Source organism: Microtus pennsylvanicus, chromosome 6 (genome assembly GCF_037038515.1).
Source record: "Microtus pennsylvanicus isolate mMicPen1 chromosome 6, mMicPen1.hap1, whole genome shotgun sequence".
NCBI lineage: Eukaryota > Metazoa > Chordata > Mammalia > Rodentia > Cricetidae > Microtus > Microtus pennsylvanicus.
In genome coordinates, this window is record NC_134584.1 from 34,872,179 (window position 1) to 34,891,073 (window position 18,895).

Sequence of the window (18,895 nt, forward strand, 5' to 3'; positions counted from 1 at the left end):
CAGAAAAACAACACTTCAACTTCCCTAGCATTGCACAAGAGTTACACCTCTCCGCCGTCTTGAAGTCTTGCAAAAACACACATGACGTCCGCAGCTCTAGGAGTGAAGAAATATGTTTAGTTTCTGAAATATCTGAAAATTTCTGTGATTTCTACAACTTTGGAGGTGGGGGAGAAGGAACATAATCTTAAGGCTAGCCTAGGCTACATTCCAAGAATTTGTCTCCAGCAAGAATTATAAAATTCAGTTCTTAATAGTAATGCAACATAATAATTTATAGCTGCATAGATATTCTCTTGTAGTCATACATTCTTGGGAGAAACTTCTAGCAACTTGCCATCTTAAGAGGAAGGATGGATACATCTATTCTGACCCTTTAGAACCCAGTATTGACAGTATTTTCAAGAATATTACTGAAAATTTCTACATAAAATAGTGCTTTCGAATATGACTTAAAAGTCCAATAAATTGAAGCATCCCCTCCTGGAAGGAGCAAGGCCTCTTATAAGACTTCAGAAGCCAAGTACAGAATGGTGGTGTACACCTTTAATCCCAGCACTCCAGAGGCAGAGGCAGGCAGATCTCTGAGAGTTCAAAGCCAATCTGGACTATAGAGCAAATTCTAAGATAGCCAAGGTTACACAAAGAAACAATGTCTCAAAGAAACAAAAACAAAAAAGGAAAAAAAATAGGACTTCAATCACCAAAATTTAGAAAGTTCTAGAAACTCAGAACTTTATCACGAATGTGGTAAACAATAGCTAGGTATGAGTTTGGTAAGCTTTTCCAAGTTGGGCAGAGAGCTCCAGGGGTTCTGCCTTCTGCAGAGGAGGAGACTGGGGGGAGGGGACAAGGCAAGCATTCTGGGATAGAAAGCAAGACAGGTGGACGGTCTGTAACCCAATAGGCTTCTATCCAGGGCTCAGAGCAGGACCTGTCCCTGGGCCTTGAGCCCCTGGGCCATCCCAGTATTTGTCCTGGAACTGGAAGTCATTTTTCTACACTTTCCCCTCTCTTTTACAAAACAAAAATCTCCAGGCCACTATCTTGTCTCCAATTTCTTATCTACTTCAACTTTCTCTACCTTGATGGCAAAGTTTCAAGTTTGCACACTAGCTTGGATTGCTTTCTTTCTTTTCTTTTTTTCCTTCTTTCTTTTTTTTAAAGATTACTTTAGTTATCTATTTATTTATTTACTTTTCTTAGGTTGCTTTCTACTGCTGTGGTAGCCACCATGACAAAATGCAACCTGGGGAGGGAAGAGTTTATTTGGCTTTCACGTCCTTATTACAGTCTATCAGGAAAGTGAGGGCAGGTTTTCAAAGCAGGAAAAAAAGTGGAGACCGAGGAGTGCTGCTTACAGGCTTGCTCCCCACGACTGGCTCAGCTCGCCCCGCCAGCCATTTTACAGCACGCAGAAACACTCCAGGTTGTCCTCTGACCTCTGCGTGAACTCTATGGCACTCACGTGTGCACATGTATGCATGAACACACAGACATTAATAAACGTAAAATAATTTGAAAAGAAAAAAATCTTAAGGGAGGGGTAAAAACAAGGAAAGCAATAGGTGAAATGTTTAAAGAAAGAACTACAAAAATTACTAGGTTGAGAGAAAAGCTTGAATCTGTGGAGAGTTTGCAGTATAAGGATGAAAACCTGAGCTCGAATTCATCCCACCCACACAAAGCAGAAAGGATGCAGTGGGACAAGCTTCTAATCTTTAGGCTGGGGAGCGAGAGAAGGATCCTGGGGCTTGATGTCCAGCCAGTCTAGACAATCAGCAAGATCCAGGCTCCGTAAGGAATCCTGTGGAAAGAGGCTAGAGAGAGGGCTCAGTGGTTAAGATCACTTGTTGCTCTTCCAGTAGAACCAAGTGCAATTCCCAACACCCACATAGGGGCTCAACTGTCTGCAAGTCTTGTTCCAGGGGATCTGATGTGTTCCTCTGGCCTCCACTGGCACCAGGAGAGACATACATGCAGACAAATGCCCATAAATATTTAAGACAGAGTACAATAAAAATAAGGTGGACAAAGTTTAAGGAAGCCAGTTAACATCGACCTCTGGCTTCCATATGCAAATCTGCACACACACACACACAGAATACTATGTAATAGGAAAAAATACTTTAACTTTTATAAAAAGCATACACAGAAATATGTTCTGCATTCCTACCTCTTTTCTATCAAATTAAAAAATAGCAAAATTAATAAAAGATCTCAATACACAAATATACACAGACAAGAACAAAAACTCACAGCACTAAGGGAGGACACGTTGGCTTCATTTTAGTTTTGTTCAGTGTTAAAAGCACAAGGCTCCTATCACCGTCAATTAAAGAGAATAAAATATAAAAGTCCTCCAAAGCCACCAACCTAGAGAGGTTTGGCTAAATCCAAACTGTTATGCCTAAATCCAAAATGCCAATGAAAACAGTGCTTCAGTTTTGCTACTCACAAAGAACAAAGTTCAAAGAGTCTGATAGTATCTTGTGTGAGTGAAGACACAGGGAAAACGAGGCTCCACCGTGGGTGTGGGAAGGAACAAGCTGTTCGGTTATGCTGGAGGACAACTTCTCAAGAGCTATCAGAAGTGCACATAATGTCTAACTCAGTAATGCTGCTTCACAGTATTCATTACACAATGCATCCAAAGCTACACCCCTGGAGTTATCTGTAGCGTGTTCATCGTTGCGTAAATTTATAACAGAAAAACATACACGAGCAAGCTCATTAAATACACAGCCAGGAGGTGGTGGCGGACGCCTTTAATCCCAGCACTCGGGAGGCAAAGGCAGGTAGATCTCTGTGAGTTCAAGGCCAACCTGACCTACAAGAGCTAGTCCAGGACAGCTAGGGCTATTACACAGAAAAACCCTGTCTTACAAACCACGTGCCCCAAGAAAAGAAGAAAGAAAAGGGGGGAAAAAAAGAAAATATCCTAGCCAACTAGGCCATTACTACTGTCCTTACAAGTAAAGATACAATCTAGCAGCATGTATGCCCTATGGCTAGATCCTCAAGAACTGATGTTGAACGATGAAAAGCATGCTCCTCACATTTTCAACAGTTCCCATCATGTGTCTATACACAGTCTTTCTGCAGTGTAGTTCCGCAGTGGCTAAACCTGCTGCTCCTCAGTGAAGGACGTCAGAGGAGTCCCCAAGCCCCTTGAATGCCTTATGTCACATTCTCAACACAGACTGCACAGCTGGGTAAAGGTGCCGCCTTCCTGCAGTGGTCATGGCTATCCTGGAGAAGAGACACCCGTAAGGGCTCCTTCCTGGGCTATTTCTCAGCTTGGAGGCACCTAGACAGTGCAACTGTTAGAAATTTGCACGCCAGATCTCTCTGAGGTGGGCTCATGTCTATGAATAACCAGGGGACTTTGGAGGGCTTTGGAGAACTTTTGTATTTTTACTCTTTGACAGTGATAGGAGTCTTGTGCTTTTAGCACTGATCGAAGCCAAAAAGAAGAAGCCAGCCTGTCCTCCCTTTGTGCTGTCAGCCAATGCTCGTCCCCTCAGGTCAAATCTTCCACTGTGTGTCACGAGGGATCACCAGCTACGGTAGAGCTGTGTCCTGTTTCCTCTTCCCCTCACTGTGGATGTTAAAGCCCACTCATGTTTTCCTTCCTTGTACATCACCAGTTTTTCTGTTGTCCTTAAAAGACTAGATCCAGAAAAGGTCATGAACAGCTTCCAGCCGTTAAAGTAGTCTAGGATCTTCCCTGCAGCAAGCAGTCCGGGAGACCAGATGTGCAGGACCTCCCCCACCTTCCTCCACTCCTGACCCTACAACACGTGTGAGGTCCTGCCTGCCTGTGGCTAGGCAACAAGGCTGGATTTCCTCATCTCTGGTAACATTAGCAAAACCTGACAGCACCTAAATTAGCATATGCACACCTCCAACTTGGGCTTCCGCTTCCTCCTTCCCTCCTGGGGGCCTTGCCAGGTCAGCTGGTAAACACGACGTGGGTTGGGTCAACAATGTAAAAAGCTCACCTCAGCTGTCACAGGGCTGATGAAGAAAGCAGCCAGCTGATATCTGGATTTTCATCGCCTTGTTTAAAGGACAACATTGATACACTAACCAGCACCATTTGCAAAGGAAAAGAGAAAACACTGAAAGTAACAACATAGAAACATTCTAAAGTGAAGTCGTGGAAGCAAGGACTGCCAAATAGGCCATTAGCAAAGACAGGTTTTAAAAGCCCAGGAATGACACAGAAGAGGGGAAGAGACTTTTCTCTCCTTAGTAGCATCAATTATACTTCTACAAACTTGCTATTCAGGAAACACAGTCTCTAAAATTAACCTGGTCGGGGTTAAAGCATTTACTATGGCCTTATTTCACAGATTTTGAATATATCATTTCAAAGCTCCTATATCATCCACCTTAAAGCAGGCATAGCTGTTTTAGCAATACTGCTAAAAGAAAGGAATAATCTGGCATTAAAAAGTTACTTGGCCCAGCAGAGAGTCTGGCGCCAGGCTGCCTGGGTTCAAAACCCAATTCCCACTTGGGATTTTGGTCAGTTCCCCCAGTCTCTTTGTATGTCTCTGTATTCAACTACTAATTGAAATAACAACAGTGCTCACCTCCAAGAATTGTTATGAAAGGGTAAAACCTATAAAGAAAAAAAATGTCCACAGCGCACACTCAGCAGGATGAATTTCTCAAGTAAATAATGTCTTACATTAAATAAATGAACAACCAGCTTTTTCCTTGTTGCTCTGTTTTTAAAACAAAGGCCATGCATGTTTTCTCATTCTCCAGGCACAGGGCCCCTTTCTCACTAAATACATTCGTTGAGTGCAGCCAAAGTTGTCCTTCTGATTCAGGATTTGTAACTAAGATATTCTGCTTGATTCAAACACACACACACACACACACACTAATAGAAGTATCATTTTCTAAATGTCCAGAAAGAAAGAAAAACAGGAAGCCAGCAATAGGAAGATGCCATGAGTACTATTTACAAACAAGGATGATGAAGAAACCATTGTTGGCAGAATGGACCATTCATGGAAAACATGAAGTCTGGTCAGTAATTAGCGATGGTGACCCACACCTCTAACGCCAGCACTTGGGAGGCAAGACAGGTAAAGTTTAAGATCAACCAATTTTCTTGAGGCATACTCTTGGAAGGAAGGAAGGAAGGAAGGAAGGAAGGAAGGAAGGAAGGAAGGAAGGAAGGAAGGAAGGAAGGAAGGAAGGAAGGAAGGGTAAGTAAGTCAGGACAGTCCTGGCAGTAAGAAAATGCCTATGGTTCCTATTTCAATTCCATGAACCAGCAAACGTAGCTCCCAACATGAGAATTTTTGACAGGATGGCAACCAAAGCAAAAAGCCTACATGAAAACATAATCACAGCTCGGAAGAGTCAGAATTCCAAAACTGCTGTCAGATCTTTGCTTTTCTTAAACAAACATCATCCAGACCTTTATAAAGGCTTTATTTCGTAAGAACTGTGGCAACAGAAGAAAGCTTCAGAGTCAAAGTCTTCAAGTGTCTCCATGTCAAACAAGGCTTTCTTTCATGGGGACGACAGGCAGACTGCGAAACAGTAAGGGGGAGAGCAGGCGAACAACTGAGTACACAGAAGTCATGAACAAGCCTCGGCGCCAGCTCTTAAGATGCATTTTGGTGCTTGTTCAGGCTTGGACAAAGTGAAGTGCGGCGGGTACAAGGAAGGGAGAAGCCAGGAGGACTTGTGCACAAATCAGGGCAACAAACAAACCCTGGGGGACTGCGAACAATGAGCTCTTTCATTAGAGGAGGAATCTGGCTTCAGGTGAACCGTCAGTCAGAGCAGCTAAGAGTTAAATCAAGAAAAGCTAAGTGGTAAACCTTCGGTAGCTTAGGTAAATACCTAGCACAATTTAGTTAATAAAGTATTTGCTGCTGTGGCCCTGAGCATTAATCCTTGATTTCCTGGCACCAGGCTGTGCTGAGTGAGACTTGTGTCCTGCAATCCACTCTGCCAGCCTGGCCAAAGAATTTGCAAACAAATGTTTCTCACCTGCGTCCCTCTTAAACAAACTGATTCATCGTCTCATACAGACAACCAACAACTAGAATACACACAAAACAAAAAGAGCGAGTCATGACGCAGGAATATGGGGCTGACTTTTGCAAGAATAAATTCCAAATGCTGAATCGAGAATATCTGGGGAGAAACAAGAGCTGATGAAGTTTTGGGTTTTTTTTTTTTAATGTTCTATCAAAAAAACTCAGCACACACATTTCACTGGCATTGGCTTGGAAAATTTGCCTCAAATTTTCTGGTCATATGAAACAAAGTAAGAAACAGTGCAAGACTGGTGAAATAGTAAAAAAAAAAAAACTATCTGGAAAAAAAAGCAAAATACTAGTGACTAATGTAATAAACAGGCAGAAAGAGTTTAGATTCCAATTGTGCTGTTTTGATGTTTCTGGAACAAACCACTCTTATTAATTTAAAAATTCTGTAATCATTTCACATATTGAAAACCAAAGCTGGGCCAGGTAGTTGTAGAACACTCCTTTAATGCCAGCACTTAGGAAGCAGAGACAGGAGGATCTCCGTGAGTTCGAGGCCAGGCTGGTCTGCAAAGCAAGTTCCAGGACAGCCAGGGCTGTTACACAGAGAAATCCTGTCTCAAAAAACCAAAGCTGGGAAATACCAAAACAGTGACTTAACACCTTTTAAAAACTTATTTTGGCATTTTACTATTTGAGACGTGATCCTCTTACCTGTCAGTGATATATTATGGCTCTCCAAGGAAAGGTTTGAGTATTTTGCCATCATTTCTTCTCGAACAGGTAGACTTGTAAAAGATGAATCTGTAAGACAAATTACATGTGGTTACATTTATGATATCCTTGCCAAGACTAGATGATTATTTAAAAACCAGCTTGGAGCTGGCCCAGATAGTTTAGTGGATAAAGGTGCTTGCTGGCGAGCCTGGTGACCTGAGTTTGGGTGTGTGTGGGTATGCACACATGTGCACGTGTGCACACACACACACGTGCATGGATGCTATACATATGCATGCTAAAAAAGTCTGTTCAACGTTCTTTTTCTAATAAAAATGACTTAGTCCCACTCTTGGGCATGACTCATGTAGAGATTATAGTAAAGAAATAATACAGTAAGTCCGAGACAGACGCCACTCACTCGGTGCTAGTTAGGAAGAAAAAGTGGGTCAGAAAGAGCTATGGTGACTGCCATCTGATCTGCATGTCTTAGTCCTCAAACAAGCATGGGACCCTTTCAGATGGCCACCACCACTCACTCCGGTGGTGGTGACTGTCATCCACACTGTCGGTTATAGGAAAGTGACGGCAGTCGGGAAAAATGCCGTGTGTCACTTTTATCCTGACTCCACTTAAGCAAGGATAAAAGTACCTGGTGTGCAATGTGTGCTGGCAAAGAGCAGGACGTGGGGTAAACTGGATCCCTAAAAGCTAATGGATGATAAAGTAACTGGGCCCCGAGTGATTGAGTCATTAACATTTCAGAAGCACTTATCCCTGGTGTTAGTGTCACGAGCTTGCGTCTTTCATACAAGTTAGCACAGGATCTACAGAGGGTAAGCTTGACCTTGGAGATGACATGAAGGTCAAGGAGATCAGCGCTGGGAGGGCTTTCCCCTCTTCACCTCCAGGTACCAACCCTGGAAGAACCTATCCAGATCTACAAGAAAACAAAGAGAGGAAGGGGCTTCGAAGGCTGAAGTTCACCAAAATCTCAGCTCACCACAGCTGAAAGAATAAGAGAAGGAAAAACAAGACACCTGAGGCAAGAGAATCTGGAGCATTCCAGAATATACTAGCTGCTGTGGCCATTTCTAACTAACAATTCACATATTTTTTTCTTTTTTTTAAAATTTATTTATTTATTATGTATATAATATTTTGTCTGTGTGTATGCCTGCAGGCCAGAAGAGGGCACCAGACCTCATTAGAGATGGTTGTGAACCACCATGTGGTTGCTGGGAATTGAACTCAGGACCTTTGGAAGAGCAGGCAATGCTCTTAACCACCGAGCCATCTCTCCAGCTCCCAACAATTCACATATTAAAAGATATACTCAGAGAGCTGCAAACCTGTCACTAGCTGACACTAACATCACATCTTCGTTAAAATGTCAATCTTTTTATTATTTTATTCTGCTTTTTGAAGGCAGGGTTTTTCCGTGTAGCCCTGGCTAACCTGGAACGCGCTCTGTAGACCAGGCTGGTCTCGAACTCACAGAGATCTGCCAGCCTCTGCCTCCTAAGTGTTAGATCAAAGGCGTGTGCCACCACCTCCTGGCTAAGCATCAGCCTTTATCAGGTTCTACCTTCCACTGAACGTGCAAAAGGATTCCTTCAAGAAGCAGCATGAGCAATTGCTGTGAGTACCCTAGAGCAATAATGACGAACATCTTGCATATCATCCTAGAACTTTCATCTGGCGATGGATGGAGATAGAGACAGAGACCCACACTGGAACACTGGACTGAGCTCCCAAGGTCCCAATGAGGAGCAGAAGGAGGGAGAACAAGAGCAAAGATGTCGGGACCACGAGGGGTGCACCCACCCACTGAGACAGTGGAGCTGATCTACTGGGAGCTCACCAAGGCCAGCTGGACTGTTACCAAAAAATCATGGGATAAAACTGGACTCTCGGAACATGGCGAACAATGAGGGCTGATGAGACGCCAAGGACAATGGCACGCGGTTTTGATCCTACGCAATGTGCTGGCTTGGTGGGAGCCTGGCCAGTCTGGATGTTCACCTTCCTAGATATGGACGGAGGGGGGAGAACCTAGGACTTACCACAGGGCAGGGAACCCTGACTGCTCTTTGGACTGGAGAGAGAGGGGGAGAGGAGTGGGGGGAAGGGGAGAGGGGTGGGAGGAGGGGGAGAAGAGTGGGAGGAGGGGGAGGGAAATGGGAGGCTGGGAGGAGGTGGAAATTTGTTTTTTTTTTCTTTTCTTTATTCTCCTTTTATCAATAAAAAAATTTTTAAAAAAGCAGGCAAGGAAGCTAGGACGGGTGAGTTCTTGGTTTGGACAAGATATTCTATAATCACAAAAGGGAGGCTGTAAACCTCATGGCTTCTACACCAGGACAGGTGGCAGTGAGGGGCAGATTTAGCAAGCATGTGTATGTAAAAGTAATTGGCGGGGAGGGCTCAGACAGATGTGGTCCAGATGCATTCCTAAAAGGGTTAGGCTGATTCACAAAAGGAAATAAAAATGAAGAGGTAGGAACTGCATGTCCCAAGCTGAGTTGGGCCAGTAGCTGGTGACCTAAAGTATCAAAATGCGATTAATAATAGCTCAGCACTTTGATGACAATGTCTCCACCATAAACCTCAGTTCTTAGAGAAAGCGGCGGGGAGGGGAATTAGGAAAAGTCACACAAATCCTGAGTGATGGTGCCAAGTTCAAAACATGCATTCTTCAGGGTATTACAATCACTTTTTTTCTTAATCATTTCTGGACATTTTCCACCTGGCTTTCTCTTCCAGGTAACTGATGAAACGCCAGCCTAAAAGAATCACGAGTGGTTGTTGCAGAGATTGGAGGACTACTCTTCCTCCCTCTGAGGGGAGATGGTGCGTAAAGATACTGCATCAAAGAGCTGAGTGGCAACCTAATTTTCAACCCATTGTTACTTGATGCAAAAAAGATGGTTTTATATTACGTTTTTAAAACAAGTCTTGTGTCGGGCAGTGGTGGTGCACGCCTTTAATCCCATCCCAGCACCCTGGTGGGATCTCTGTGAGTTCAAGGCCAGCCTGGCCTACAAGAGCTAGTTCCAGGACAGGCTCCAAAGCTACAGAGAAACCCTGCCTTGAAACAAAGAAAAGCAGGTCTTGCTAGAGGGGCTTAAAATTTACAGTAGTACCACCATGGAGTGGAATAAAGGTTACAAGTGTCTCACATCTTTAACTGTGTGCTTTGTTTAAAAGAAGCAGACTGGAGAGGGTGTAACAAGGAAGAAATGCTAGAAAACCGGGAGGAGTCTTAAGAACTGTTTGTTTCTGGAAGGAAATCTTCAAGTGCATCTTCTATAAGAATAACTACTTCCTCTAAGCTGGGCTTGCTAGTGCAGGCCTGTAATCTTTGCCGTTGCTCACTAGGCTGAGGCAGGAGGACTGCCAATTCTGGGCAACTCCATGAGTTACAGCTTCAAGATAGTCAATGAAAAGAGGGCTGAGACACCAGAGGTAGATATCACTTCCCATGCATGTGCGAAACCCTGGCTTTCACCCCCACTACTAAAAAAAAAATTTAAAGATTGTACTCTCTAATATTTCTCTATCGCATCTTCTCTAGATTTTTTTTAAAAGTTGATTTGCATGCATGTGTGCTTGTGTGACTATGTGTATCGCATGCGTGCAGGATGCCTGTGTAGAGCAGAAGGAGGCACCAGGCCCTACTGAGCGTATAGATTCATGAGCTGCTGGGTGGATGCTGGGAACAAAGCCAGTTCCTCTGCAAGAGCAGTACTTTTCTCTTAACCACAGAGCCTCTCTCTAGGTCCTCCTCATTACAGTTTAATATTTTGGATTTAATACTTTTTGTTTTAAATGGCATAACTCAGGGGTTGCCTAGCATGTCCTGTTCAATCTACAGGACTGCAAAAAAGAAGTTCTAAGTTATTATTAAATTAAATATATTATTCTGTATGCTTGATTTGCATATTTATTACTATAAATATGCATACTTAAGATTATTTTGATAAATCTTTATTTTAAAATTCTGACACACAATAGTATAAATACACAATTATAAGAACTACAACTTAGGAGCAGGTAAAATATACTACTGAAAAATCTAAATTATGAAAAATCAGTATATTTTTTAATGGAGGCAACAATCTATGCAAGAATAGAACTGCAATATTATGGCTTACCTACAGCTTTAAAACATCTTATTACCAGGTAAAATCCTGCTCACGAACAATGCATTTGGAATTACATTTCTAGGCATCTAGTATTTCTATCCTCTTTCATAATTGTAGTACGAGGGAAAGAAGCAGGGGTGGTGTGTCAGGATACTCGGAGTTGTGGGCATATTCCAGAGTCTGTTGAGGAAAGTATGAGCTGCCAAGGATACAAGTCAACCTTTAACAGTCCCAGACAAAGAACATTCCAGGCAGGTAACTAGTATGGTTCAGATAATAAGAGAATTACTGGACAGAAAGGCCATTTATCATTGAGCTTTAAAGAATAAAACTCTGACAAGCACAATGTGTACTTTTACATGACCTCCTAAAGCATTCCATAATAACACAACAACCAAGCGTTACTCAGACCAAAAAGTAAATGGCGCAAAGACTGAGAAAGCTTGGCTCTGAGTAGCTACATCCTCAACCCCCTGTTCCCGATTCAGTCTGACTGCTTTTTAGAATCTACAAACATTCCTGTAACCCCGAGGTCCTGTTCTGCAGAGTTTACACATAAATATTTTAAAGCATAGATATCAAGTCTGCATTCACAGATAACAGCCTCCTGCCCCTGCCCCGGGTCTACTCTGAGGATCGCTTTAGGAAGAAACCTCATTGCTGGGTGGGCGACTGAAGTGTGAAACAAGAAACCAGCTATGGCTTGCTCCTTGCCCCTGGATATATGACAGAGGCACTTGGAGTGTTTAGATCAATCAAAACTCCCTTTCGGGTTCTTAACTTGTGTAACTCAAAGGCCAAAAAAGATTTTATCTTGGCCTGGATGTGATGGTACACGCCTATAATCTCAGCACTTGGGAGGTGGTGGCAAGGAGATGAGGAATTCAAATTCATACTTGGCTACCCAGTGAGTCTAAGGCGAACCACAGATAAAACCCTCCCCCTCAAAAAACAAAACCAAAACAGAGAAGACTCTGTTTGGGGATTAGGAGGGATACATTAGTTACGCTAACCTCAATAACTTTTAAAACAGAAAAAAAAATATTCAATAAAACAAACAGCACCATCTTTAAAGACAATGTCTCTCATTCCTATAATAACATTACAGAGGTATCCCACTATGCCTGAATGATGATGGTACCTTGAGGAGTTTATTTTTAACAAAATGTTGTAAAGGAGTCTTTTCTTTCCCGTCTATGTTAGTGTATGTGTGCAAAGTGGTTTAGTCACAAGGTTGTCCTTATTATTGCGAAATATGAGAATATGAGATGCCGGCAACCAAGAGTAGCTCCTAGGAATTGCTAGGGAAAAGGTGGGGAGAGGGAGAGAAGGAGAAGGAAGGAAGGCAGGCAGGCAGGCTCAGCACACATCTAACTGTTTCTGTTTAAGGGCGTGTTCTTTTTTTTTTAAAAAAAAAGATTTATTTATTATGTATACAACATTCTGCCTGCATGTATGCCCACATGCTAGAAGAGGGCATGTTGTTTGTGAGCCACCATATGGTTGCTGGGAATTGAACTCAGGACCTCTGGAAGAGCAGCCAGTGGTCTTAACAACTGAGCCATCTCTCCAGCCCCTAAGGGCATGTTCTCTAGAAAATAGTACCAAGAGTTGGAGGGACAGGTCAGCAGTTAAGGTCACTTACAGTTCCTACAGAGGACCTGGGCTCAGCTGCCAGCATGCACACCCACCAAGTGGCTCACAAACACCTGTAACTCGAGTTCCAAGAAATACAATGCAGACTTCTGGCTTCCCCCAACACCTAACCGTACATATAAATACACACAGGTACATACTTACACATAAATTTAAAAATGGAATCAAACACACGTGTGACCAGTTCTCTACTGTTTGAATGGAATGCCTGTGGTCAGTCAAGCTTCCTCCAAAAAAGCTGAGCAAATTTTGTTTCTCTTCAAACAAGCTCAGGTTTCTATGAAATGTCAAAAACTGGCATTTCTCCCCCGATCTTTGTGAAAGGAACGTTGCTGACATGATGAAATGGGCCTCTCTTAGACATTACTTGAGGGTTTCCTGCATCAGAGATTTCGCATTATCGCAGGCTGCACTGAAGTAGGGAAGCTGCCATGCCTGCATGGCCAGCTCATGCCAAACCCCTGCTAGGTCCTCTCCAGTGGGCATTTCTGCAGACGGCTCAGAAGCACACGCTGCCATCAGCTTCCCGTCCCTTCATTCCCCTTCCCGGCAACAGCTCTCATCTTGACATCTTCAACCTTGACCCTCAGGAAAATCCAGGCTATTGTAACGGGATTAGATTCGGGACAGGCACTCTTGGCAGCAATGTCAAAGATAATGCTGTGTTGTTTCTTACCATGTCCTATCAGATCAGATGACAAAAGGAAACAAAAAAACAAAAAAAAAAAGAAAAAAAAACTTTTTAAAAGATTTATTTATTATTTTATGTATATGAATGCCTTATTGACTTTATGCCAGAAAAGGGCATCAGATCCCACTATAGATGGTTATGAGCCACCATGTGTTTGGTAGGAAAAGAACAGCCAGTGCTTTTAACCTCTAAGCCATCTCTCCAGCTCCTAAAAGAAAACTTCTTAATAAAATATTGTAGCGACATTCACTTTGTTTGATTAAAGTAGTACTGCCACAGTTCCCTAATATAAAGTTATTCTTTCAACGTTTGCTATTTGTGAGATTTTTAAATAATTTAAATATATATATTAAGGAAGTATTTTTAAGATGTATTTATTTATTAATTATACACTGTTTGGCCATCATGTGTACCTGCAGACCAGAGCAGAAGGGGCACCAGATCTCATTACAGATGGTTGTGAGCCACCATGTGGTTGCTGGGAATTGAACTCAGAACCTCTAGAAGAGAAGCCAGTCTTCTTTACCACTGAGCCATCTATCCAGCCCTACTTGTAAGATTTTTATAGGAAATTACTTTAAAACTAGGAAATCCTTTGTCCTTCAGGAAATAGTTGACTAATTTAATTAATTTTTATCAGTCTGTACTCATGAATTTCTATAGTATTTAGCTGTAATCCATTAATACCATACTCAGGAGATTAATGCAAGAAGATTATAAACACAAGGCTAGCCTAGGCTACATAGCAAGCTCTTCTCAGCGAATTGCCATCATCATTTAGTACTCTTACTTATTTGGAGGTGCAGTTTTTCCCAGATCAGTTCTGTGTGAACCCCTTAAACTAGCTCCTGACTCTTTCAGACATGGCTAATCAATCTTCAAATACGTTCCTGTTTCCTGGTGGAGGATGTCCCAGGTTTACACACTGCTCTACACGTTGGAGAAAGCAGCCATTTCTCCAATATTATTAAAAAGAATAGGGCTGGACGCCAACACCTAGGTGTTAAAATACACTCACTGCTTAGAAGTCAGTGGGGAGAGCTACCAACATCTGTATGTAAACTCAAACACACAACATACTTGTAACATGAAATATACACATATATAACATGTGCATTATACATGATACATAAATTTGTACATTTGTGACAGGAAGAGACAAATTTGTTGTCATGAGTTCTTACTGATAACAACGGTTTCCCTCCCCCACTCCTCTTTATTTCCTCCTTTCCTAATTGAAAACCTGCATCTTGCTTTCTCTGATAGATTTCCATATTTGATCACAAAATCCCTCTGCAACTGCCACATCCGTCCCCCAGAGTCACTCTCCTTCCTCTCTCAGACTCGACCTTCTGGCCTGGTCTGCTCTGGAGCGTGGGTCAGATATTACCGGTCACCTTGCCCCTGCTCAGTAGCCCTTGTCACTTTGCTCAACTCTGAGACCAGGGGTGAGCTAAACTTTGTGGGAGCATCTCCTTCCCTGGAGGTCATCCTCACCAGGATCTCTGTGCTGCTAGCTCCACCTACCAGACCAGGTAAAGATCCCTCCTGCTCCTGCTCTTCCAATGGCTATAGGCCCACTCAGAAAACCCTGAAGACAAAGGAGCTGAGGCGGGTGATGGGAATACCAGGATGAAAGTTGGTTGAACATGTTTTTAACAAACATTTACATGACCAAAATTTGGAAATATTCCAATTAAAGATGTGCCTATAAAAGATGGGCTTATAATAAATCTGTTCATTTAAACAGTTTAAATACCTTTTTAAGAGCATTTTTTAAAAATTATTTTTATACTTTTCTGCGCATTGGTGTTTTTGCTTAAATAAGGGTGTTGGGGTCCCCTGGAACTATGTGGTTCCAGACAGTTGGGAGCTGTCACTCTAGAAGAGTTGTCAGTGCTCTTGACTGCTGAGCCCTCTCTCCAGACCAAGTTTAAATACTTTTAAAGACAAAAACTGCTAGTGTTTTCTGCAAACATGTTAGCAAGCAAATGTGGGCATTTAAATATGATTCATTCCCACAAATATTTATTAGTAGAAAATATAAGGACTAATAGGGAAGGGAGCAAATCAAAACAGCATATAAGCTGTTTCTTTGGAAGAAGCTTGTTCCAAATTATAGCATTGAAAAGGTTTCAAAAATAACCCATTCCCTCAGTTTGTTCCATGTGATAATACTAATAATGATGACAAAATATTCCTGTTTTTATAATGTTTCTTTCACAAAGGTATTTTTATATCAATTATTTAATTTAAAAAGGGGGTAAGCTGCTGAGATAGCTCAGCAGACCAGGGCACCCCAATGTCTAGGTTGACAACCTGGGTTCAATTCCTAGAGGTCACATGGTAGAAGAAAGACGACTCTCAAGTTGTCCTCTGATGCTCAGGAACAGACTGTAGTATCCATGCATGAGCACACATGTACGTACGTACATACACAAAATAAATAAAACAATAAAAAATTAAGAAAACTTGAAAAAGCCAGTAACCCACTCTCTGTGCCTTACCCCTGACTTCAATCCAGAACTCAAAACTGCATGTGTTCCTCAGCTCCTAACATTCATGCAGACTCTTGGTCAATGCTTCCAGTTATCTCAGAAAAAAAACTGTGTTTAAAAACACAGGCTGTGGAGTCAGACTAGCTTTAAACTTTCTGCTCAACCACCAAACTAACTATGTGTACTCGGGCAATTGCTTAACGGAAGCCCCAACTTCCTCTTGAAAATCGGAGAAAATAAAATCTAACTCATCAGGCTACCCAGGGCATAGTACAGGGGCTGGTGCACATCGTTTACAGAGTGTAAGTAGAGGGACTTGTACCCAGTTTGTTCATGAAATTTGCCCTAAAGTCTTCTTTTAGCAGAACACCTATCTTTAACTAGTTCAAAGTATAAATACAAAAAGCATCCATTAAAACTTGCAGTAGTTTTCAGCAAAGAAGACAAATCTCATTAAAATACTGAATCTAGAAAGCTTTGTAGACCTATTTATTTTTGTGTGTATGTGTGATCTATGTCTGTGTGTGTGTGTGTGTGATCTATGTCTTTGCCCCAGAAAGGCCAGAAGAGGGCATCAAATAGGATCCCCTGGGACTAGTTACAAATGGCTATGCCCTACCACGTGGGTATTGGAAAATTGAACCTGGGTTCTCTGGAAGAGTAGTCAGCTTCAAAGTAGACACAGATGCCAAGCTTTTCAAATTCCCCATTGTTTCTGAACTTTCGCCTGAGTGGAGACTGTAAGGAAGTCCCATGGTCCCCTCTGTCACTGGCACATGTATTAACAACTTCAACCTGTGCATTAAGCTCAAGGCAATGCCAGCAGAGAATATAACAATACACCTTCAGGGTCCTCTCATGGGATTTTGCCTGCTTTACCTCATTCATGGAGTTTTCAAAGATACTAAGGCAGACTGCCATCTATGCTAAATAAATCAGGTTTTTCTAAGGCAAGACCTGGGTATCAATCTTTTGAAAGCTCTCCTATAATTCTCACACACTGTCAAGTGGAAAACCAAACTTCTAGGGCTAACCCAAAATACTCTGATTCTCAAAACAACAGTTGAGGCTGAATTTATGGTCCCATGATGGAGCTGCTTCCTTCTGTGAAGGAGGCCCAGAGTTACACACTCACAACTGAGGAAAAGGAGAGGGAAGTGGAGAAGGAAGAAAGGGGAAGGGAGAAGGGAAAGGAGGGAAAAGAGAGGAAGGAGGGAAGGTGAGAAAACGGGAAGAGGGAAGGGAAGTGGGCTGGAAAAAAGGAAACAGTATTTAGAATGGATGAAGACAGAAGAATCAGGTGTACCCGAGGAGGGGCGCAGGGAAGCGGGTCAAGCCCTGGACAATTATTTTTAAGTCTTATGATGGAAAACAGATGTGAAGGCAGAAAATCCAGAAACTGGAGGAATCCAAAAGGTTTGATGCAAGTCGTGTGTGTGTCCCTTTGATCATTTTTAATAGTATATTGAACCAATCTACAGGTTATAAGCTCATGAAAACAATCTATAATAGCTGAAACCCTTCTGTAGAAGAATGTCTGGACTTAGTTCCCAGTGGGCCAGTCTCAATTGCTTGAGCGGTTAGCGGTGATTTAAATGGGAGCAAACCCTTCACTGACACAGAACTTGCACTGAAAAACAGGTTACAAGGACCGCTTGCGACACAGAAAGTATAAACAGGTGAGCTAATTCGGCAAACTCGATCTTGACTTTAGGTAATGTTTTTCAGATAAATCCTTCTGTTGGCATGCCTTAAGCACGAAACCCAACACCCTACGGGGAAAAAGTTTTGTTTTGATAAAGACCATGATGTAAAGACAAGATACACACAGATAATTTTCTTATCTGGGCTTGATTGAGTTGGCTGGATGTGGTGATTTTTTTTTTTAAACCATCTGCTCTAAAAAACATCCTCAAAGCCAACACCTGCCAGAAGGAAAGGTGATACGAGGGCGTCGATGTGGCCTCTAGTGAAGGGAGTTGGCCTCGGGGAATGTGGACTCCTAAAGCCACAGTAGCAGAAGCCAAGCCCCCAGCATCCCCTGCACGAACCCACGCACTCTATTAGCCCACTTCGTCGGAAAAACCCGATCCTGTCCCAGTACCAGCCCCCGGGATCAAACTGGGATATATTAGAACCGGAATCACCCCCAGAGCGGGCGGACCTGGAGCCGCCCCTTCTCCCACGTTTCCTCCTAGGGTAACCCGCACCCAGCCAATGAGAGGCCACCTTCGCTCCGCTGCCGCCAGCGCCCGCATCCCCGCGGCCCCTGCGCGGGCGGCAAGGGATGTCCTCCCGCTGGAGGGTCGCGACCACTGCGCCCCTACTCGTGCGCTCAGAGCCCTCCCCGGTCCGGTCCCTGTACCCCAGGCACCTGCGGGATCGCCTTCTGCCCGATGTGGGCACGTCGCCACCAGAAGGCACAGAAGCACCAGCGGGCAGCCGGGCGCCACAAACGCCCTCTGGCCAGTGAGCGAGCGCATGGCGCGGGCGGGTCTGTCCTGGTCGCTGTTGCGCCCTCGGCTTGCTGCGGTCCGTCTCCCGTTTATTCCTACGCACACTTGCTGGTAACCGGGCGCCCACTGCCAGTCCCAGGGACAGTACACGCGAGAAAAAGCGGAGTGGGAGGGGCCGGCCTCCCTGGCCTCCTCCCCCGAGACGCTCCCGGCGCACCCGAGGCCAGCCCAGCCTTGCGCCGGCCCTCATCAATTATGCAGCCCGCAGCCCGCTGCTGGCTCGCCCGGATGTGCTGTGCAACCGGGCGCCGCATCCTCTCCCGCCCCCACTCTCTCGACTTGCCCAGGTTGGGGTGGCAGCTAGCTAATCGAGTCAGCCAGGTGATGTCTAGCCCATCACCTCCGGGACGTGTTGCAACTCCCTACAGACTGTATTTTTGCGTCCACTGGATGGATTCGCTTATTTACTTTGAGGAGGCAGGTGAAAGAGTGGATACTTCTGCTCCTGTGCATCTTAAATCTACAAAGGTTTGTTTTTACCAGACCAGAGGCGCTATCCAGTGGCCCTGAGCCCGGTACTTAGTGTTCCGCAGAGCTTCCTATCAGTCGTGCACACCCTCCCCCAACCCAATCTCCGAAGGTTTAGATAGTTCCCTCCGGATTAAGGTTTCAGAGTCCCAAGGCCCCCATAGTGTGTCTCCTTTTGTTT

General features: G+C 43.6%; 1 protein-coding gene across 1 annotated transcript in view; it reads right to left on the bottom strand.

Annotated features, from left to right (window-relative positions):
- The window catches only part of Emb (embigin), a 42,171-nt gene extending 23,678 nt beyond the window's left edge, over positions 1-18,493 (bottom strand). The window contains exons 1-2 of the mRNA XM_075976030.1: positions 18,105-18,493; positions 6,738-6,827 (exon numbers count right to left, since the gene is read on the bottom strand). Of these exons, the coding sequence (XP_075832145.1) occupies positions 6,738-6,827; positions 18,105-18,213 (199 nt within the window). The 5' untranslated portion in view covers positions 18,214-18,493. The remainder of the gene's footprint in view (positions 1-6,737; positions 6,828-18,104) is intronic.
- Between the last annotated feature and the right edge of the window lie 402 nt (positions 18,494-18,895).